This window comes from Medicago truncatula, chromosome 1 (assembly GCF_003473485.1).
Source record: "Medicago truncatula cultivar Jemalong A17 chromosome 1, MtrunA17r5.0-ANR, whole genome shotgun sequence".
NCBI classification, from domain to species: domain Eukaryota; kingdom Viridiplantae; phylum Streptophyta; class Magnoliopsida; order Fabales; family Fabaceae; genus Medicago; species Medicago truncatula.
In genome coordinates, this window is record NC_053042.1 from 2,058,744 (window position 1) to 2,081,425 (window position 22,682).

Here is a 22,682-nt window from a genome sequence, read left to right on the forward strand (position 1 = left end):
CGACTTAGAATACATCAAGACCACACAACAGTGAGCAAATGTTCTCACCAATGCAATGTCCATTGAGAAGCTTGAACAGTTCAAAATTATTATGAAAATTACAATTTACGAAGGGGTGTTAAATGATAATTGCAACTTTTCATATTCCTAAGTTTCTTAATGCATCTACAAGTTCTAAACCCTCTCCTCTTTAATATTCCTAGACACATTTACTCATTTGCTAGAATTTTTTAATGAAAAAAAACATTACTACAAATCTCTTACTCTCACGTTTCTGTCAACAGGTACAACTCCCTTTTCATTCCTTGGTAAGATTTTGTATCCTTTCTTATTTGTTTTCTTCTTCATTTGTTACTCAAATTTTCCTCTGGTTAACGTTTTTATTTTGTTGTAGGCTTGTAGCAATTACATTCGGAAGATTTTGCATGCTTTTCCTGAAACTGGAAGCTTGACATGGTATTTTCTCCAAGTCTTCTTATATGTAATGTTTTAACATGTATTCCATGAATATATTTTATTGATTAAAATGTTGTCTTGTTACAGATGAGTGCATGGTTTAGAAGAAAAATATAGTTTTTTTAGGATGTTTTCTCTCTTTAGGAGAAGAAACACAAAATTTTGATTTTTTAACACATCTTTTTCAATAAAAGAGGGAAGGCCTGATTTGACCCTTCATAATTTTCCTGCGAACCAATTTTGTCATGAGAAATAAAACCCAAAATAGTCTCTGACATTTGCACATGGTCACAAATTTGTCCCTCAATTTTACTGAGTTGGGACTAATTTTATCAAAATTCATTGTTTTCTAAACAGGCCCGCACACAAATTGTGAACCCCAAAATGGGTCTTCATTCTTAATATAAGTTAAAAAAATTACACATGAAACTAATATAAGTTTAAAACTCTTTGGATAATTAGAAGTTGAATTATATGAAAATATGTTATGATTGGGATTAAGATTAAGTTTTTTTATTCTTTTGAAAAAAGACTAAGTTAGTGTGTTTTTTGTCGTCAAGTAGTTTAGTGGCTAGAGAAATTCACCTTAAAATGAACAAGTGGGGTGTCCGGGATTCGAACCCCAGCCTATGCACATATTGTGCATTATCCCTTACCAAATGAGCTAAGCTCATGAGGACAAGTTAATGTGTTTTATCGAGTGAGTTTGTTTTAATTTGTTTTTAAGAGAGAAAAATAGGAGGAGGTTGAAACAAAATACACAAAAATATATACTTTTGATGATGTGTCAAAATATTAAGAAGGGGTAATATTGTATGTTTGATACACATTAAGTTTCATAATTAGAGAATAAACTAGCGACAACCAACTGAACCAGTGAGATTAAAAGTCTATCTAAGGATATTTTATTCAATATGTTAGTTTAATTTGTTTTCTTTTTTAAGAATTGTTTTTTTTTGACAGGATTTTAAGAATTTTGTTATCGATTTTTGTTTTTAATAACATCAATTGCTCCATTTTTTTTTTGTGAAACAAAAAAATAAATTGCTTCGCTTTTTGTGAAACAAAAAAAATTGGTCAATTTACTACTCTAACCGTTATTTTAAAGAAGAATTTTTGTTGCCAAATTATTTAAAGAAGATTGTTATTTGTTATGGATTTGTAAGGATTAAGACAATTAAAAATTTGAACATGGCACATTAATAAATTTATTAGAATATTTAGTTCTATTGTATATTACTAGGGTTACACTCCGTGTTAATCTGTCCATTCTTTTTATTGTGGTGATGCATATAAATTACGAACAATATCTTTTTTTGAAATTTTGATTAAAATTATTTTTAACTTGATTAAAATTTTAAGAATATATAATACATATTTTGTACTTAAATTTGTTTAAGGGTACAATTAAAAGGGGAAAAGTCAACCAAAACTATTCTCTATATATAGTATAAATTGTTGTTTCAAGCCCTATTTTAAAGACCCTAGTCACCTTACTCTCTCATCACCACTCCAACTCCCTTTTCTTCCTCGGTAAGGTTTTGCACTCTTTATTATCTGTTCTTTCTTTATGTAATGGGAAAAATAAGCAACAAAAATAATTTACGTTATTAAATTGTTGTAGCAATCATATTCGGTAGATTATTATTTCATGCTTTTCTTGGAACTACGATCGGTAGCTTGACATGGTGACTTCTGTTAGTCTTATTCTGTGTAATGTTTTAACATGCATTCCATGAAAGATTTATTGATTTCTATTTATTGAAATGTTGGTTTAGGAGAAAAACCTAGTTTTCTAGGGTTTTTGCTGTCTTTAGGAGAAAAACACAGTATTATGATTTTTTTTGATGAAAATAAGATGAAAAAAAAACACATGAAACATGGGTTGTGAATACATATGTAGTTTATCTCAAAAAATCAATTATGTGTTGTCCACAAGTCCTAGTTTAACAGACAAAAATGTCGAAATTGCTAGGTTGGACATAGTAGTCGGGGTTCAAAACCAGGACTCCTTCAGATGTGTGCATGAGTTCATATAATGAATATTGTCCCTTCGTCTATTAAAAGAAAATAATCCAATCTTGTGTTTATCTCTCTCTAATGGAGCCCTCTGGCTTTAGTGTTCTCTTATGAGCATGCAAAATATTTCCAATGTTATCACAACATTTGGCTCTAATTCAAAATTATAACATCATAGTAAACAATCTGTGTAACCATACACCATTTTATAATTTCAATTTAAAAGAGTAATTTGTGTTTCAAGTATCTATAGATGTGGGTCTACCCGCCTAACAAAAATTCCACATACTTAGTTTGTTTTCCGATTCTTGTATGTTCCCTTTGTTTGAATATGAATATTTTTATGTAAAGGCAGGAAAACCATCAAATACCCTCCTAACAATGACAGACGAGGAGCCGGATAGAATTAGTTGTTTACCGGGTGATGTAATAGACCGAATTTTGTTACGCTTGCCTATTAGGGACGCTGTGAGAACAAGTGTTTTATCCAACAAATGGAGGTACAAATGGGCCACAATGCCAAATCTTGTATTTAATAAACAACGTGTCTCTGCAACAGCCCCTTTTGTTATCGGAGGAAAGCTTTTGGCAATTATTGATCATGTACTTTTACTTTATTCCGGGCCAATCAACAAGTTCAAGCTCTCTGATTGTGGTGTGATCAGTGTGACTGCTCTTGACAGGTGGATTTTTCATCTAACCAGGAGGTCTATCAAAGATCTTGTGCTGGGAATCTCAAAAGGACAATCATATAAGATACCTTGGTGCTTATTTTCTTGTCAAAGCTTACTTCATCTAAGTTTATCTTATTGTTTGCTTAAACCTCCATCGACGATTGAAGGCTTTAAGAACTTGAAAAGTCTTAAGTTGGATCACATTACTATGTCTCAAGATGATTTTGAGATTTTGATATCTGGTTGCCCTCTGCTTGAAAGATTGATATTGATTGAATTTGATGGTTTCACAAAAATAAACATTCACGCACCAAATCTCAAGGTTCTAGCTATCGTAGGTAAATTTGTGGATATTAGGTTTGAAAAAACTTCCCAATTAGCTAAAGTATGTGTTCGTTTGAGTTTGTATTTGAACTCTGAAAGTAATCAAAGTAGATTACATGGAAGCTCCAGCAACCTGCTCAATTTTTTTGCTCATATGCAACACGTCTACGAGTTGATTATTACTGGCGAATTTTTAAAGGTATAATGCTCGAGCAGCTGAATGTTTAATTTTACTATGGAAAGTGACTCACCTGATATTATTTAGTTTCCCAAATCCTTTTACAATCAGTAAGTATTTAAAACATTATATTCTGATCTAAGAGCAATTTTTCTGTTGTACAATATTTAGCTGCAGGTGTTGTTCCAGTAAAGCTTCCTACACCTTGTATTAATCTAACATATCTTTGGTTTAGTATAAACTTCTATGACTTTAAGGAAATTTCAACTGCTCTATGTGTGTTCAGAAGCTCGCCTAATCTTAAAAAACTAGAAATAATTGTGAGTACTCATTTACTTTGACTTGACTTTTCTTTACTTTAACTTGACTTTTATTTGCTGGGAAGGAAATCGCAAACCTTTTTCTGCGTTAAGTATTTGTTTAGTACATTTAAAGTTCCCAGTTTAGTATTGGAAGTTAGTTTCTAAAACTTGTACACTTGAGTTACGATTGCCTGCAGAAGTTATGCGTTGGGTTCAATATAGGTATAGTTACGATTTATTGCATTAGAGTCCTATATAAATCAGACTCATGTATCTTCCTATTCATGTTGTATCAATCAATACAATATGATTTATGGATTTGGCACAATTTCATGTAGGCAGCACAGGAGGAGAATACGGTCGTTTTAGCACCTGCCTCCTATTGTTGGGAAAATGTCTTTTTGGAGCCATCCATACCCATCCAAGTGTGACATGTGTGTATTGAAGGCATCTCTGGTATGAAAGCTGAATTAGATTTTTTGAGATTTCTACTTCTCTATTCGCCTATGCTAGAAAAGATGGAAGTGAAGCCTGATTTGAACGTCGGATCTAAGTTGATGTCAGAACTGCTGCGATTCAAGAGAGCCTCCGCACAAGCTGAAGTTGTTTACCTTGGGGAAGTCTCTTCATGATGTTTTTTATTCAACTCTTAAATGTATATTGCCATTTTGTTTCTTTTTCATGATCCAACAATGGTCACCATCCACAACTTCAGTTTGGTTATGTCAGTTTCCAAGGTTCAAATTCTAAACCTAATGCTTAAAACTGCTTCGGTATTGTTTACCTCACCAATCGAGTTACTTACGCGATCCACGACATGAATTATTTTTACACTTAACTATTAAGTCAGGCCATTCTACAACCACAGTGGGAACAAGCTAAGTTGCTGTGAAAAAATATCATTTTTGTATGTGTGTAGATGAGGTTTCTCTGAAACCGTTTGTTGGTAATCTCCCTATTTTGAATAATTCTATGCATTTTCACGATTTTCATGTCCAACCACACACAATTAACTTCATTATCAATTATGTGTGTTATTATTCCGTATTTATTTCGGTTCCATTAAACTATGGAAAATTTTACATGGTTTTCTAACGGATGAATATAATCCAAAAAAGATGAAGAAAATATGAATATTGTTGACGACCATCCTACATTTGCAACTTCCAAGTCGTACCCTATGTCCTTTTGTTCTGTCCGCCATTCCCGCTCCTATATTTTTTAAAAGTAGTCTACATCAGTTTTTGCATAGTGTGGTTTTGGTTGCATATATCACTGACATGGATCTTAGAAAAGGATATAACATCGAAAAAAGGATAACTCAAATGTGCATCGAAAAAAGAAAAGGATATAACTCATATTTTTTTAATTTAAATGGGGTAGGTATTAGACTTAATTTTTTGTTTGAGGTCTGTAGTATTTGGAAGCCCGGCCTGGTTGAGTACCTTGCACTCCCCCAAGTTCGGGCCTGAATATGAGTATACTTTTTTTAGCTAAAATTTGATTCATCTCATTTTTTAATAATTTTTTTTTATTCATTTCACTTTGAGAGTCTAATCTTTTTCATTAAATTTAATTTTGTTATTACTTTCCCAATATCTGTTCTATATAGGGAATACATGGTTTTGGAGTTATTTTTTCATTTTTAATTATACCATTAAATGTCGAAAGATAAAAATTTATACTATTATATTTGATTAATGTCATTGAGAAAGATAAGTATAATTTGCTATAATATTAAATAACAAAATATTTATACCTATAATTTTAATCAAAATTTTATTAAAATTTACCATTCGTAATGTATATGAATTAGTGCAATAAAAAAATTGAAAGTCTGAACGTTAGTTGTAGTAACTTTTTTTGTCAAGTAATCTATTAACTAGACCTATTTTTTAAGGTAAATAAATTGAGTGTTCAGAGTTTAAATTCTAACTATAACAATGCAATGTCTCTCTGAATTAAGCTATGTTCACATGGACGATATTTCAAAAAAAAAAGGACATATGGATGTAGTGGAAACTATTTTTATTTTTTTTAAAGTATGGACGTAGGTTCTGTTTGGTAAAAATAGCGGATGCTGATGACTGATAGCTGATGACTGATGATATATAGCTGATAAGCTAATTGAAGTGTTTGGTAAAATTAGCGGTAGAACTAACTTATAAATGTAAAATAACATAAAAGGACATTCTTAATTATAGTAAAATTTATATTAATTTATATTTAAGTGTTTATAATTTATTGATTTAATATATTATGAGTTATCATTGCACTGAAAAATATATATTCAAACTTGTCATTTTTATGAAAAAATCATAACGTAATTTATGAAGAAAAAAAAAATTAAACGGAAGGTAATGAAGATTTTTGAAAGAGAAAAAAATTATATTACATCCAAGGTATATTGCACTGAAGAAACAATGGAAGGAAATATCTTTATACTAACAATTTAGAGTTTTTAGAAATAGCCTATTCCAAAATCCTCTCCTCTAAAGATGTCCACATCATCATAATCCTACTTGGCATTTGTTCCAAAAATTTCTCCTAATTTTTAATACAAGCTTAATAATAATTATTATTATTATTAAAAACTGTTTTTTATTAATCATTAAATTGTACATAAAATACATAGTTGGTTACAATCAAATAATTATTAATATAATAATTGTTTCGATTAAAATTTATATGTTACATTAAAAATTTGTATGTTAGAATCAAATGATTATTAATATAATTATTATTCAATTAACATTTATATGGTACATTAAAAATTTGGTAGGTTACAAAATTATAATAAATAACTTGAATAAATTATATTTTGAATTTTGGTCCGTTACACTATGACAGTAACCTACTAATTAAAAATCTAATTGTAGTAATTAGTTTTTAAGGTTATATAATTAATTTTTATTCGTTACAAAATTATATTACTTAATATTAATAAGATATTATTAAATTTCAAATGTTATGAAGTTAATTTTTTGTAGGTTACATGAAATATAATATAATTGTTTAATGCACATTTTATAATATTAAATACGTTGATAATATTAATTTTAAAACGGTCAAATTAATAATTAATAGATATTAACCGTTATGGTACTATTTTTCTATATAAATAGTAGAGTTTTTGGGTTCGAGTACACAACAATCACAAAATATAATTCTTCTTTTTTTGTTCTATGGTTCTCTAATATCTATTATAAATAATTTCTGTAATTTTTTCAATTGCAAAGAAAAATGTCTACGAAACACTACTTTATCTCTGATGTTTCGCCAAGAAAATAATCGTGGACATTGGTTGTGAGGGTTGTTCGTCTCAAGACTACAAAAATAAAAAACTATCATTTTCTAAGGAGTTGGTTCTAATGGATCAAAGGTACTCTTTTCATACCGTTTTTGTTTTTTGTTTAGAGTATAGTGTTTTAATATTTGTTATATAGGGTGATCGATTATGTGAGTTTATACAAAGAACATTGATCTACAAGTTCAAGGAGCAACACTAAGAGGGAATGGTGTTCACGATTTCCTCCTTTGATTTTGCTTGCAACAGTGGTTCGTATAGACAATCACACAACAAATACAAACTGAATTTTACAATTAACACAAAAGTTAAAATATCTAAATCTTCTTTGGTCCCTACAAACATGTATTCGTTTACATTGCATATGATGTTTTCAATGATTTTTAGGACATGAAATGTAATTTGAATCATATTTGTATCATCAAACTAATTTCAAACCCCCATCCCTTTCTAACAACATGAAATAAATTATATATTTATGTAGTTGGTGTCTTGACTGGGATGGATTTTGTTTGTATGAAGACCTCAAATCAATTATATTAAAAACCCTTCAAGCACAAGATGTGCCCAATAAAGGAAAATACAAAGTTCAAGATGCATAGATACAAAAGAACCAAATCATGAGGTAGAATAACCAAGACAAGTAGAATGATTATTCCACCAACATTTTAACTCAAAATACATACATGATTTCTTAGCATTTTGTATCCAGTAAACGAGAAATGTAAATTTATTAACAACACCATAAACTGGTTCTTGTGACATAAATGTAAGAATTTTGGTCTTTCCAAATAATCCAAATGCAAGTCATCAAAATCAACTAAAAACTAAAACGAACTTTTTTTGGAACAATTGAGAACCACTGAAATGAAGAGTACCCTCACAATAATTAATTGGAAGATCACAATAATTCCAACCACTTTAGAGTATTATGTCATATGCTACTAAAGAATTCACACTAAAAATAAAAAAGATAATTCTCCTCTTTTTCACATCTGCCAGAACATAAAAATAAGTCCATATTTTAACTACTCCATCAACCTAAGTTGCCATTTATTAGAATTCAGATATTCAAGAGCCTCCACGAAAAGAGAGAGACATTTAGAGGAGCTACTTTGTTCCTAATGAGATTTTTAAGAGCCATAGGTTCATCATGCTCCACTTGCAACTAGATAATATAACCCTTTGTCAGGGTACCTTTCACCATGATCAACTTTAAAGAAACTTATCAAAAACGCTAGCCTTAAAAATAATGTTGTCCAACAAATAACAATATATCCCCTGCACCTCATTCCAAGAAAAATTCTATGACATCGTCTCCACCCCATCCAACGCTAACCTACGTATCTCCTTAAATGGCATAGAGTTATTTTCATATAACTCAAAAGTTCTTCTAAATATATCACACAAAGGACCACTCTACAACCACGAATCATTGCAAAAAAAGGAGTATTTTTCTCATTCTCTCCGCTATCATCAAGTTTTCATCAAACCAATTTCTAATCCCCATCTCTGCCCCTATTTTAACACCATGGAAGTAATTTTACCACACATATGCCTAATTGTCCCCACTCTTCACATGAACTCGCCCAACCTATTCTAAGAATCTAAAACTTTAAAATGTAAACTCATTGATCCATATTAGCCTCCAAAACTATTCACGTAGCAAAGATAAGTTGAAATTCTGCATTATACGAACCCTGAAGCAACAACTATATCGACCATGACACACCTTATCTCACTTAACCCAATTGACTTTCCTAACTTCCGCACTCTCTCCACGCTAAAAATAATAAAGATTCAATAAAATAATTTTTACTTAAATAAGCCTTGAAGAATGAAAGAAATTAAACCAATTGTGGTGGATATTGAAGAAGAATACAAAGATACATTACAAGAACATTGAATTGAATTTGAATGGTGAAATCAATTTGTTTTTATTTTTAATATATAATACATTATGATATTTAATTATTATTTTAATTATTTGTCGATTATTTTTTAAGAGATATCAGTTTGAACGTACTCTTTTTTCTATCTTCCGGTAAATTTAAAAAGGCGAATCTGAGAATTTTGTTGGCAAAAGTTAAGTTGTTCCTAGGTATGTATTTATAACTATCAACTTGATTATTTAATACCATTGAAACGTACATATTTATTCATTTACTTGAACTATTTTATTTGTTTATTTAGAGATTGGAAAACGATGTTACAAAATTCTTTTCAATCAACTAAGATCAAATTTAACCGTTAAATTATGGAGACAAAAAGAACTAAAGAAAATGTATGCTTATTTTGATGAAGGAGATTTTTTCCACAATCCTTTTAGTAAATACATTTTCTAATAAATGGTAAAACAATTAATTACCTTTATTTTTAGTTGCCTGATGTATCCCACATTAGCATACCATAAATTTTTTTTAACCTTACTCTAAGGATCGCCATTGAGGAGTTGAAGAACTTGCATGAAATTGAGTGGGTTGACATAGATCTCCTACCTTTTTCTTCCCATGTTTGATGGAGGTTTTAGTTTGTGGATTTTGGTTTGAAACATTAAGAAGGAGGAAGTGTTTGCTTGGAAAAAAAGGGAAATGATGAATTCGAAATCATAACTACATTAAAACATAACGAAATTAGGTTAGATTGTTTTAATTTGTGACCCTTGATCTCTAATTAAAAAAAATGAAGAGAGAAGATTAAATAAAATTGTTTTCTCAAATTTTTCTCACTATAGATAATTTGCTTCCGAGAGAAATACTCTCTCCAATATTTTTTTAGGAACTCTCTCCAATCTTAGATAAAAAAAATAAGGCAAAATTACACAATTAGTCCCTTAACTTTATTTTAGGTAACACTTTCGTCCTTTATCTTTTTTTTGTCACGATTTAGTCCTTTATGTTATAAAATGACAATATCTTATCATTTTTTATGAGATTTTTTTCAAAGAAATTTGATTTTCTAGGCTTGTATGAAGAAGATTTACGTTTGCCTATGAGTTTGATGATTTTTTTTGGAATTTTTGATTATTTTTTTCATAAAAAAGGATAACTATGTTGTTATTTTATAACATAAAGGACTAAATTGTGACAAAGAAAAGATAAAGGACGAAAGTGTTACATAAAATAAAGTTAAGGGACTAATTGTGTAATTTTGCCAAAAAAATAAACAACTACCTTATATTATCTTAAATTAAAAAAAATATATAACTTACTTTGACTCTATTTAATGTTATTTATCCTAATATACATTTTAATTCATGTAAGTTTTATTTTTAATATTTTTTTATTCTCATGAAACAAGTTCCAATAGATGGTACTTTTCATAAATTTATCTTTTTTTAGAAACATTTGAGAAAACTAATTGCATATAAGTAAATTTTTTAACTTAGATATTTTTTTATAATTGAAATCCGAGAGAGTATTGTGGTTAAATAAAAAAAGTAATAGCTTTATTCAAAGGGGTAGATTTTTTATTATATTTTTATAAGACTAGAGCAAAAAGAATAATCTCAATTAAGTTGGTACCTTACTTTAATCGATTGTCAATTGCTCATATATATTATTAAAAAAGAAAAAAATTATATGAAATTTGGGAGGACAAAAAATCTGATGCAGTCAATCCAAGTGGATCCACCCTAACGGGTAATACATAAAAAAAAAAAAAAAAAAGATCAACAAAGTGGATTCAAACCTAATTAATTCTAACATACGAATACCATTAACGATAGACGTTTGTGATCGAGGGCAAAGTGGGTCTATAATTTGGCGAATTGATCGATCTTCATCACAAAATCGGATCATGTGCCATCAACTCCCTGCAACAACGGCAACAAGCATTAACGACTCTTTCAAGTCCACACACTCTCATGTCAATCAAGGATTAATGGGATACGAAACACATACATATTCTTGAGAGTGTGGAGTAGATTCAACCGCCAACACGGTAATTAACAAATCCACACGCACTAACAGTTTACTACTATGATCAACATCAAATTAACAGTCATTTCTGGCCCAACATAGAACCGCAACCACCTCCAAAGAAAGGGAGGAGACGGCGGATTCGAATAACCCACCATAACCAATCCACACGACGACGAAAAAAGTCTAAAACGGTGGCGAAATAGAGGATAAAGAACGGACCTTTTCGGGTTTCAACCAAACCAACGCGGGGTTCTGCCATTGAGAAGCCAACACACGGAACCAAACAAGATCGCCGGTGACAACCAACAATTTATGAATACCAACAACTCAGCAACCACCACCCGTGACAGATGCGGTACTGGTTGAATCGGAAACCAACGACACAAATTGTTGTGGGAACCGGAAAAATGGTGGTGCGAGGGGACGACGCCACTCATCACAACATCGTTGCATGTTGGTACATCGTAAGTGATGAAGGTATCGAAAAAAGGGGGTGAGGTGGCAGAAGATTTATAAAGAGAGGGCAGAGCCATAATAGTATATTATAACAAATGTAATCACACCTCTTATTAATTAGATATATTTTTAAGAATATAGTAATTATTTATAGTATTTTTATATTTTAAGCATAGTTGTACTTTTTCTCACTATTTTATGCAGAGTTAGCATGTCCCTGCCAACTTTGTCTCAATTTTAAATATGAAGATAAAGTACTACATAATATCAAAATTATGAATCAAATCAAACTAAAAAAGTCAAATAATATCTAAAAAACGTATTTATGTGTAAACCCTGTTAAAACATTTTAAATAAAATGTATCCCGTGCTTGGCACGGGGCGTTATACTAGTATATAACAATGGAACGTTATTGCACTTCTTAAAAAAAAAAAAAAAAGGAAGGTTAATGCACTGAAAAAAATAATTATTATAAGTTCCAGTTTAAAAAAAAAACAATGGAATAAATTATGTTTTGAAAAAAATAATTATTATCAGAACTTTCATTTATTAAAAAAAAACTTCAAATATGCCTATTAAAACACACGTATTTAATTTATAATATAATAAAAGATAAAAGGGAAAATGGAATTTAGTTAGATTAATAATGGTAAAATTAAAATAAAAGATGATAAGTTATAATCTTAAACGGTACTTGAAATAGCGTCTGAAAAATAGTTTATAAACTCGTTAAATAAACTATAAGCTTGTACTGAAAAATCATTATTAAACAGAGTTTTTTTTATTAAATAAACTTAAAAACTATCCGCTGTAAACTATAAGCTCGTTTGATGACCTTACCAATCAGACCCGTAGCAGTAACTTGATAATGATAAGTGAGCCATTATTCTACAAGATGATAAATGTGCATTAAATTACAATAACCGTGAAAGTACCGAAAACCATAAAAGAAAGTGCCATCCATTATAATTTGACATAAATTTTGAATTAAAGTAACAACCAATATCTTATCCTTGAAAAATAAAATGAAAAATAGAAACTCATTACATTATTATACCCTTTTGTTTTCTTTCTCTTTTTCTTTTGTTTCTTTCTCCATTTTTTATGGCAATAGATCATTAACACCAAGAACAAGAAAGACCAACCAAGAGGGTTCCATTCCTTTCCATTCATCACCTCAAAAAAATCTTGCATGCATTTCATTTTCTTCATTCCTCTCTAGATCCATCATCTTTCTCCAAATTCATCTAAAAAATTTGCTTTTTTTTTTTTTTTTTTTTTTTCTTCTTCTTCTTTTATTTTTATATTTCAAAGAAAAATTGGAAAAATGTTAACAATGTGAGATTTGATTCATATGTAACATTATCATTGTAACATTGTTGGTATTGTTGTTTTTGTTTACTTTATTTGTTACAAACAAACGTTGTTTTTGTTGTCTTTGGTTTCAACTTTCCTCTTTTGGTTCACGTGTTCTTCAAAACACAAGAACCACAATTTTCAAGATTTGATTTTTACATCAATGCATGGTTCAAAATCGAAAATTTCTTCAACCCCATTTCATATGTGGATCTCAATTTCACGTGGAACCTTGCATTTCTTGAAAATTTTACTTTTTTAGGTGAACGAGATCTAGGGTTTTTGAGGTTCAGAATTGGGAAAATTTTGTGGTTTTGGTTGGTTTTGATTGTTTCTTGATGGGTGAAATGTAAAAGGTTTGGAATTGGTTGATTTCAGCTTCTGGGTTGCAATGCTGAAGCAAATTTTCAACAAGCTTCCCCGGAAGACATCCAAAACCTATTCGGATGAGTCGTCTCGAGTTGATTCATCACGTGCCGCAGGTAAAAGCCACCAGCGACCGCAGGGTGCCGCTGCTTCGTTGAAACGAGCTTCGTCGTCTGCGGTGTTTCCTGCCAGCATGGTTTCTGGTATTGAACCTTTGGTGCCATTTAAGGATGTTCCAAATGCTGAAAAGATGAACTTGTTTGTGAGCAAATTGAGCCTTTGTTGTGTGACATTTGATTTCACTGATCCTGGTAAGAATGTTGCTGAGAAAGATGTGAAAAGGAAAACTTTGGTTGAACTTGTTGATTTTGTGGCTTGTGGATCAATGAAGTTTAGTGAACCTGCTATTCTTGCAATGTGTAGAATGTGTGCTATTAATTTGTTTAGAGTTTTTCCACCGAATTATAGGGCTAATGGTGTTGTTGCTAGTGGCGGTGAGACTGATGATGATGATCCTATGTTTGATCCTGCTTGGCCACATTTACAACTTGTTTATGAATTGCTGCTTAAATTTATATCTTCAACGTGTCTTGATGCTAAGGTAGCGAAAAAGTATATCGATCATTCATTCATTTCCAAGTTGCTTGAATTGTTTGATTCTGAGGATCCTAGAGAAAGAGATTGTTTGAAAACAATTCTGCATAGGGTTTATGGGAAGTTCATGGTGCATAGACCCTTTATTCGGAAATCGATTAACAACATATTCTACCGATTCGTGATTGAAACTGAGAAACATAATGGGATTGCTGAGTTGTTGGAGATTTTCGGGAGTGTGATTAGTGGATTTGCTTTACCTTTGAAAGAGGAACACAAAATCTTCTTGTGGAGAGTTTTGATCCCCTTGCACAAGCCTAAATCTTTGGGGGTCTACTTTCAGCAACTGTCCTTCTGTATTACGCAGTTCTTAGAAAAGGAACCAAAGCTAGCAAGCATTGTTATAAGCGGTTTGTTAAAATATTGGCCAGTAACAAATAGTCAGAAAGAAGTGATGTTTTTGGGTGAATTGGAAGAAATTATGGAAGGAATTAACATGGTAGAGTTCCAAAGGATCATGGTTCCGCTGTTTTTGCGGATCGGGTGCTGCATTAACAGCCTACACTTTCAGGTAAAATTGTTACACTGAACTCATTTTGTAAATTCTCATTATTTGCTAAGCTTGCTCTTATGTTATTTTTCCATTCAAAAGGATCAGGTCCATTACTTGCTCTATAGTTTGCATGGTGCTATATGTGTACTTTCACTTTCGAACTGGTTAAACATTACTATACTTGTTATTTCCCAATTATATTTACTTTAAAGTTTTGATACCTACCCAACTATATGTCATTCTCATTATAAGTGTTCCCTTGATGTATAATACATGGTGCATCTTTTTGGGGAGATTTGCAATTGCTTCATTGGATAGCGATAATTGTATCCCTAATAAGATGAGCTGTTCATCTCACCGTCCTTTGCCTGTTTCTGCAAAGCACTATTTTCTTAAACTCCACGATCCTGGAGCCTCTATGGAGTGAAAGCTGACATTTCTACCTTAGTTTGAGTAAATGATTTAAGTGCTGCAAATTTGTTTTTCCATCTTTATGCATCTGTAGCATTTTTTGCACTTTTTCCCTAGTAATCTTTTGCCCGTATTTTGGCACTTTTTAAGAATTAGCTATTTCCATTGACATGCTAGTCTGTTAACGAAAAATGCATTATTTTTTCTGTTCAACATGGACTATTTCAGGTAGCTGAAAGGACCCTTTTCTTATGGAACAACGACCACATTGTAAATTTGATTGCTCATAACCGTCAAGTGATTCTGCCCATCATATTTCCAGCACTTGATAAGAATATCAAAAGCCACTGGAACCCAGCAGTTGTAAACTTAACTCATAATATCAGAAAGATGTTCTTGGAGATGGATGAGAAGCTTTTCATATCTTGTCATACTAACTTTAAGGAGGATGAAGCAATTTTAATCTCGGAAGCCGAGAAGCGAAAGGAGGCATGGAAACAACTAGAGCAAGCTGCCAGTCTCAAACCTGTAATTGGAAATACTGCTGTCTTAGTGTCTCCTTTGATGACATGAACTGCATGCTAGCTGTGGATTTCCAAAATGCAGGGGTATCTCGGAATCCTCAAGAATTGTTGGGTGGCATTTTGGTTTTGGAGGCTATGGTGTTACTTCTGGCAACAAAATTTAGCGATGCTGTTTTGATTACTACTGTGGTACATGCAGTGGATGTGGATCAAACGATTATATGTATAAGAAGCTTGTTTGTAATATCTTCCTTCTTTCTGTGTATGTACCTTCTTACATTACAGTCCTTAGTTGCTCTCCATTAAATACAAGTACTAACCCGAGAGCCTGTTTGACAACTGCCCAAGTTTGTATGTTTTAGATTTTAGTTGAAGCAAATGGATAAATCGCTCTTCAATTCGCTATTATTGTTTAGCAAAGGAAGTTTTTCTTGTTTTTTACTTGAATCATGTTTGAGACCTCTCAAAAGACAGAACTATACTCTTCTAAAGTGTATGATTCACTTTGAAATGTATATTAAGTAGTATCAATCTTTGATTAACAAATCAAAGGTGAGAGTCCAACAATATCTGATAGGTCCCTTGCATAACTTCTTTACTGTTCCACTTGGGTCAATTGAACCCCTTAGGCCTCCATCAAAATCTGACTGGTAGAATCCTTTGAGACTAAAAAGAGATAATTTGTGAAGCATATGCGTAAAATGTTTCGTCCACCTTGACCAAATCTAAGAGATCTAGGAACCAGAGTTCACCACATCAAAAATACTATGGCTAGGACACTCAAGGGATAATGTATATACAACTAGTTGATATGCAAGTAGAGATGAGGTCTAGCGGAGATGACGGTAAGTCTAGGGTTCTTAGTTTTCAAGACAAAACCTCAGGCTAACCTATCATAGCCTTCTCTAGGACAAGTTTGACAAGCATGAACTCTCATATTAGCTTTCAAACCACTCTTTATGTGGATGGTTTTCGAAAGGATAACTACCAAAATATTTGTGCTTTCGCATTGGTTTGTAGGACATGTCTAATTCAATAAGCAATCACTTTGGTAACAACTTAGTATGTTATTCGGGATGTCACAAATATATCAATGTGCATGTCATTTAAAAGTAAAAGGAAAAATAAAAGAAGCAAAACTAAACAATATTAGGACAATTGTTTTTGTTCATTATAACATAAATAAGGATGATTGTTTGTTACAATACAAAGGTAACATATTATTAATACAGTTTTCTACTGTCATTTTATAATTCACTGCTAGTAGATCAAGAAGCACCAGAGGTTGGTACCATCCTACAAGTCACAACTACGAAATAGCCCGTAACAACAATTTGAAGGCAAAACAACTGCAATCAGACATAATCTCAACTAAAGTCATTTTCTAGTCTCTAGCTTCTACAGTTGATCCTAGAAAAGATATTCCACCGGTTTCGGAGACAAATTCGCCACACTATTGAACTGTCATTGGAAGAAAGTTCAATGTCAGTAGCTTCTTCATTATATATGATATTGGTTAACTCAATTTAACCACTGAGAGAATAGGTTAATGAAAGAGCAATAGAAAAAAATAAATTTCTAACCTTCTGATGTTGATATTTTTCACGTACTGCATTGAGACGACAGCGTTTGGTGTTAAGTTGCAAATCTATTAGTTCAAGGACAGTAGTTTTCAGCTCTGATGCTTTGTAATTTGTATAGTGTTCCAGAGTTGGATTCTGCAAATAAATGCACATGTGAATCTAATTAGATTTAGGTTTATTTAAGCAGAAACTAATAAGCTAATTGTAAACTTGCAAGTTAATGTTCACAGACCCATGGATGCTCTGACTGGTTGAGGGTCCATCTTGCAAGTAACACAGAAGATGCAGCTATCTTGGAAGGTTGAAACTGCAAGAAGCTGTATTCAACAAGTGCTAGCTCTGCTAAATAGTTTGCCAGAAATTCCAGGTCAGCTTGAGCAACCTGATAACAGAAAAAAAATTACAATCAACTTGACTTTGTTTGTTTTCCTAATTGAAATGATAGAAGGGCTCTTTGAAGAAACTGGCACAGTTTGATTAAGATAAGACGACTCAGAATTCAAATTTGTATTTTAAATTTGATTTGTTAAAGTTGAAATGTGAGCCGTCTCGATCCATCGGTTCTGATCTCATTAGATTTCATGCTTATTTTGACCGCATGGAATCTGGTTCGGATATTTTAGATACCTTGGAAGAAGTTTGTGCTACTTGGATAAACCTCCTGCAAGGCAAAGAAGATGGTTATAGTTCCATTAAGCTTAAACTAAATTGCATTTAGGAACAAAAATTGTTTTCATATAATATGTACCTGAGAAATGTCTTGATTGTGGGAACAGCTAATTGAAAATGCAGAAGATTTAGAACCTCTTTCTCCATTTTCAATACCTATCAAGTGCCAATGATTGTGTGTTACATATATCAGTTATCATGAATGCAAATTGAAAAGATGAAGTTTCCAGCAATAATACCAAAAGTTAATTATACCTCTTGTCTGGAGTATGTATTATCTGTGATGACGCAAAAGTCTTCAACTCCAGGAGCACAAATCTCTTCATACTTACTTAAATCCATGAAAGAAAAGAAGAGTAATTTAGAATTTCCTCATGATAAGTTGATAACGGAGAAAAAAAAGACGGCATTGTACATTATTTGTGGAATAAATTATAACACCGCATTTATACTCATTTCTAACTCTTAATGGCTATGTAATAATAGCAAAGCAAAACTTGGTAAATCGGATTGCTGACAGAAAATATATCAGGCATTCACTGCAGTCAGTAAGTTGGAACCGTTCGATGAAGATAAGACATTTCATATTTTTAAACTTGGTAAATCGGATTTTAAATCAATTTAGCGAGCTGTCTTTTGTTTGAATCGGTTTTAGCGAGCTGTCTTACTCATCCAATGGTTCTGATTAACTAACTGCAGTACTGTGTAAACTAGTCAAAATTACAAAGTATTGTACTTACGATGAAATCAGCATGCAAGTAATACCAAGCAACTGCAGCCTTCGTTTGGTAATCAAACGTTGGGAAAGGAATCGATCAATGAGATTCACAGCAAGGTAAAGTGTGTCTGGAACTAGTTTAAACTCATCAGCAACCTGAAAAAGAATATAACAAAGCTTCAGCAAATCCATTAAACAGCCAAAAATTGATGCAATTCAATTTATAGTGCTCATATTTCTAATGTTCCTTTGTTTAAGAAACAAGGATACAACATACTAAGAGTCGTTTGGATTGAATTATTTAAGATTATATACTGGCATAAGCATTTGAGAGACTGTTCAAGAGAACTTATGAAAATAGCTTATGACATATCCATAAGCTCACCTGGATAGCTTATGAAAACAGCTTATGCATAATCACTAATATAATAAGGGCTTATACTATAAGTGCTTAATTAAGTTATTTATCCAAACAATGTCAATGGTACTAACCTCCACAAGCCAGTCAACCAGAATTCCCCTCATGCCGGGAGTGATGTCTTGCTGCAAAGTTTCCATGTAATTGGCTAATGGCCTCCTTTCACACTGGAGAGATTTAAAGTTTCACATTATGTTGTTTACTTTTATACTCTTGACAGAAAAGTAGAAGCAGTTGGAGTTTTCATCATAACAATTATTGACAAAGATGCAAACATCAATAGAGTATTAGTAGCTATAATCCAAATAAAAGAAAAAAAATACATTTTACAACACAAACCTCTCTGACATGAATATTAGTGTATATATCAGGGGCATATGAAGTCCAAATAGGAGAATCCCTTAACTTTGAATCAATGTCCACAATTCCCAACCCAACTGAGGCACTTAGTTTCTCACATATCAAATTTATCTCTGCAGAATCCAATCAAGACAAAAAATAACAATAAACTAATAAGTAATTAATGAAATGCTAGTAACTTCTAATAGTAGGTTTTTATCTTATCTTTGCAGTGAATGACTGAATACTCAACTTCATATTGTAAATCACATGAAATTGTAACTCAATGAACTTTAAAGTTCCTTGTATATTTATACTATCATTGCCTTGTTCAATTAGTAATTACTATTGATATAAAACATGATTGTGTGAGCAATGTATTACTTAGTAGGTACTACATTATACATATACTATGCACTTGAATGTGAAATGAGAAATAGGTATTCACTATCAATGAAAACTTTTTTTTTCACATGCATTCAATCACAACTCATTGTGTAATAATTTCGAGATATTTTACGAACTAACATAGAAAAGTGATATAATGATGAGATGTGATGTGATTGAATGCATGTGTAAAACTTCTTTATGCCGATAGTGCATACCAATTATATCCAATAAATGAAAAGTACCTGTATTTGGAGAGTTTAGTGTGTCCTGCATTGAAAGCAGGGAATTTTCCACAGAAGGCTGCACTTGCAGGGACTCTTTCTTTGTCATTGTTGATGTTGAAGAATCTTTAGCTAACTCTTTCTTTGCATCCTCTTTGATTGTCCAAACTTGCAAGGAGACATCATCTTCTGAAGCTACATTGGTCTTTCTCTTCTTAGAACCTTCTTTCTTCTGTGTAATGGACAATATCACCAAATCAGTAGTTACAAATTAATTTAAACAGGCAATGTAGTTCAAGATATTATTCACTCCAATGATTTACAAAATCTCATTCAATTGGTCCTTTTATGGACAAAATATAGAGTCAAATAGTTCTAAATTGTGGCGGCAATCGCGATTGCAATATAAAGGTTCTAGAGGTCTTCACAACGGTATCACAATGATAATTGTGGCCTCATTTGATGCGATATCAAAGTTTGTAGCGTAACTGCAACTGCACCGCAATTTAGGCCTGTTCTGACCAACTCATACACAGATTCAAGATTAGTCCATGTTTGGTTAAGATTATCCATGAAAACATAATTGCCTTTATACTTCATTTAAAAATGATAAATTATATTTTAACATCAAAATTCAGCACAATAATTTAGATGGTTAACGTTGTTTTAATTTGGGTTAATTACGTTTAGTGGATGATTAATGATATTGGGGAGTCCCAGGGAGCACCGAGAGCAACAATGAGTCAGTGCTCAAAGACCACAACAGAGAGACATCGCATCTCCACCTAAAACCTTAAGACATTTAGTATATGGGTCAACTCTTTCATATATGCAACATTTTGGCAATTCATAGTCGATGTGTGACTAACCACTCACAATTGAACCGATAAATAAATATAAAAGATGGTACAACTCATTGACCATCCCCTCAACACAATTAACCACAATTTCAAGTGCACATTTGAACTCAAATCATGGTTAATTAATATTTAAATACCAAGGAATCATGTATTTCTTTTTAACACAATTTGAGTGGTTAATGGACATATATGCATCTTTGAATTCAAAATCATTGTTGATTAATGTTGTACATAATGAAAAACTTATTTGAACGATGATAACCATTTAAATTATTAAAGAATTTTGATGTCAAACTTATAGTCAAAAAATAATACAACTAATTAAAAATTTATACTATATTTTATATAAACTTTCAATGAGGTGTTACAAGAGTTCAGATCTCCATACAAAATGATTGTTTTTATAGTACAAACAAACATGTACTCATGTCCTACAAATTATTTCAATTCATACTCAATTTTAACAATTTAAAAAACACACATGAACAAACCAATCTCAATAATAATAATAATAACAACAATAACCATAATAATAATAATAATATAAAAATCATAGAGTTACATTTATATATACCTGAAAATTTGATGTATGAGTACGCTTATGTGATTTTGCAGAAATGTTGGTCACATCTTTGAGTCCAACAACAACAGCTTGTTCATTTCTTGAAGGCTCCTTCAAAGCTCTTGCCCTTGCTCGAGTCACCCTCACATTCACACCATTTTCTTTGTCCATTTTGCTCTCCCTCACTGTATCAGTCACAATATTAATTCACATAATAATATATAAATAAATAACTCAATATTTATATCAATTCAAAAACAAATAAAATAACAATAGTCAATGATATATATTATATAATTGAAGAAGTTTCTCTTTCATTTTTATAATAAAAATAATATAAAAAAAATTTATTTATTTATTTTTTTCATAGTTGAATTTTTGTAACAATGTGGAAGTAATAATAATAATAATTGAATACAGATCTATGTCACATGAAAATGAAATAATCATAGCATAGAGGAAAGTAGATATTTATGCTACTATAAGCTTACTGATATATTGAATATTCAGAGCTTGTAATATATCATGGAAAATTCAGAGAGAGAGAAGATGAGAGAGAAAGTGAAGTACAGAGATGAAGTGTGTGGAAGTAGAAGAAGAAAAAAAGAGTGTGATAGTAGTGATAATATTAAAAGCTGAGCGTGACCGTAATAGTGAATGAGTGACTATGAGCGGGAGACACGGTGGCAGTTTAAATTTAGAAAATCCAAACGCTACAATCTCTTTGTATTATAATCACTTGTTTGGATTCATTCATGTCTTCAAAAAGTTACTTTCCAAACACATGCTAGGTTTTTGTTTTTGTTTCGTTTTGCGACGACGAGTTTGCTGTGTTACGTGTAACGTACGGAAGCTTTGTTTTCTAGCTTCTAAAAATTACAACGGCTTTGTATTTGTATCGCCGTAGATGTGTGTATTGGGTTATCAAACGAGTGTTAGTGTATCTTTGGATCGTGATGGATTTGGTAAAATAAAGATGGATTATTCACTTGATTTGGTGTACGGTTCCATTTCATGTATTCCAGTACACATCCATCGTGAAAAGTACAAAACTATGATTGTTGGCTTGTAGTCGTGGTCAAACGTGAGGGCCATGAAAATAAACATAGACTATGGCATTCTCGATAAAAATTACTTTTTAATAAGATTATGGTACTTTCCAAACACATGCTAGGTTTTTGTTTTTGTTTGGTTTTGTGACAGCGAGTTGTCGTGTTACGTACGGAAGCTCCATTTTCTAGCTTTTAAAAATTACGACGGCTTTGTATTTGTATCGTCGTAGATGTGTGTACTGGGTTATCAAACGTGGGACCAGACAAGTGCTAAGTCTATCTTTGGATTCCGATTTGCTAAAATAAAGATGGATTATTCGCTTGTTTGGTTTTGGCGTTACAGTTTCATTTCTCGTATTTTAATACACATTTACCGTGAAAAGTACAAAACTATGATTATTGGCTTGTAGCTATGGTCAAACGTGC

General features: G+C 31.7%; 3 protein-coding genes across 3 annotated transcripts; 2 read left to right on the forward strand and 1 right to left on the reverse strand.

Annotated features, from left to right (window-relative positions):
• Nucleotides 1-354: 354 nt before the first annotated feature.
• On the forward strand, nt 355-4,741 carry LOC11432836 (F-box/FBD/LRR-repeat protein At1g13570). The gene is made up of 4 exons (XM_024773801.2): nt 355-456; nt 2,827-3,672; nt 3,823-3,971; nt 4,292-4,741. Exons 1-3 carry the CDS (start codon nt 454-456, stop codon nt 3,841-3,843), a joined length of 870 nt encoding a protein of 289 aa, XP_024629569.1. The 5' UTR covers nt 355-453; the 3' UTR covers nt 3,844-3,971; nt 4,292-4,741.
• Nucleotides 4,742-12,697: 7,956 nt separating this feature from the next.
• LOC11429629 (serine/threonine protein phosphatase 2A 57 kDa regulatory subunit B' kappa isoform) lies at nt 12,698-15,885 on the forward strand. Its single transcript, XM_003588634.4, has 2 exons — nt 12,698-14,527; nt 15,149-15,885. Exons 1-2 carry the CDS (start codon nt 13,388-13,390, stop codon nt 15,491-15,493), a joined length of 1,485 nt encoding a protein of 494 aa, XP_003588682.1. The 5' UTR covers nt 12,698-13,387; the 3' UTR covers nt 15,494-15,885.
• A 684-nt stretch (nt 15,886-16,569) lies between these two features.
• LOC11431336 (cyclin-A2-2) lies at nt 16,570-21,859 on the reverse strand. Its single transcript, XM_003588635.4, has 12 exons — nt 21,696-21,859; nt 21,217-21,389; nt 19,804-20,014; nt 19,172-19,305; nt 18,907-18,999; nt 18,437-18,570; nt 17,952-18,027; nt 17,776-17,852; nt 17,655-17,688; nt 17,260-17,409; nt 17,028-17,162; nt 16,570-16,905 (listed from the first exon to the last, which is right to left on the reverse strand). Coding segments are annotated over exons 1-12 (1,269 nt in total). The 5' UTR covers nt 21,697-21,859; the 3' UTR covers nt 16,570-16,854.
• Between the last annotated feature and the right edge of the window lie 823 nt (nt 21,860-22,682).

Bases quoted from the DNA above. Each gene is read 5' to 3' on its own strand.
- LOC11429629 (XM_003588634.4), top strand. From the start codon at position 13,388: ATGCTGAAGCAAATTTTCAACAAGCTTCCCCGGAAGACATCCAAAACC. The intron at 14,528-15,148 runs GTAAAATTGTTA...GGACTATTTCAG, and splicing joins TTAACAGCCTACACTTTCAG to GTAGCTGAAAGGACCCTTTT.
- LOC11431336 (XM_003588635.4), bottom strand. The intron at 17,410-17,654 runs GTATCTAAAATA...TTCTGTTATCAG, and splicing joins TAGCACAAACTTCTTCCAAG to GTTGCTCAAGCTGACCTGGA. The intron at 17,163-17,259 runs GTCTGTGAACAT...ATTTATTTGCAG, and splicing joins ACCAGTCAGAGCATCCATGG to AATCCAACTCTGGAACACTA.
- LOC11432836 (XM_024773801.2), top strand. The intron at 3,673-3,822 runs GTATAATGCTCG...TACAATATTTAG, and splicing joins TTACTGGCGAATTTTTAAAG to CTGCAGGTGTTGTTCCAGTA.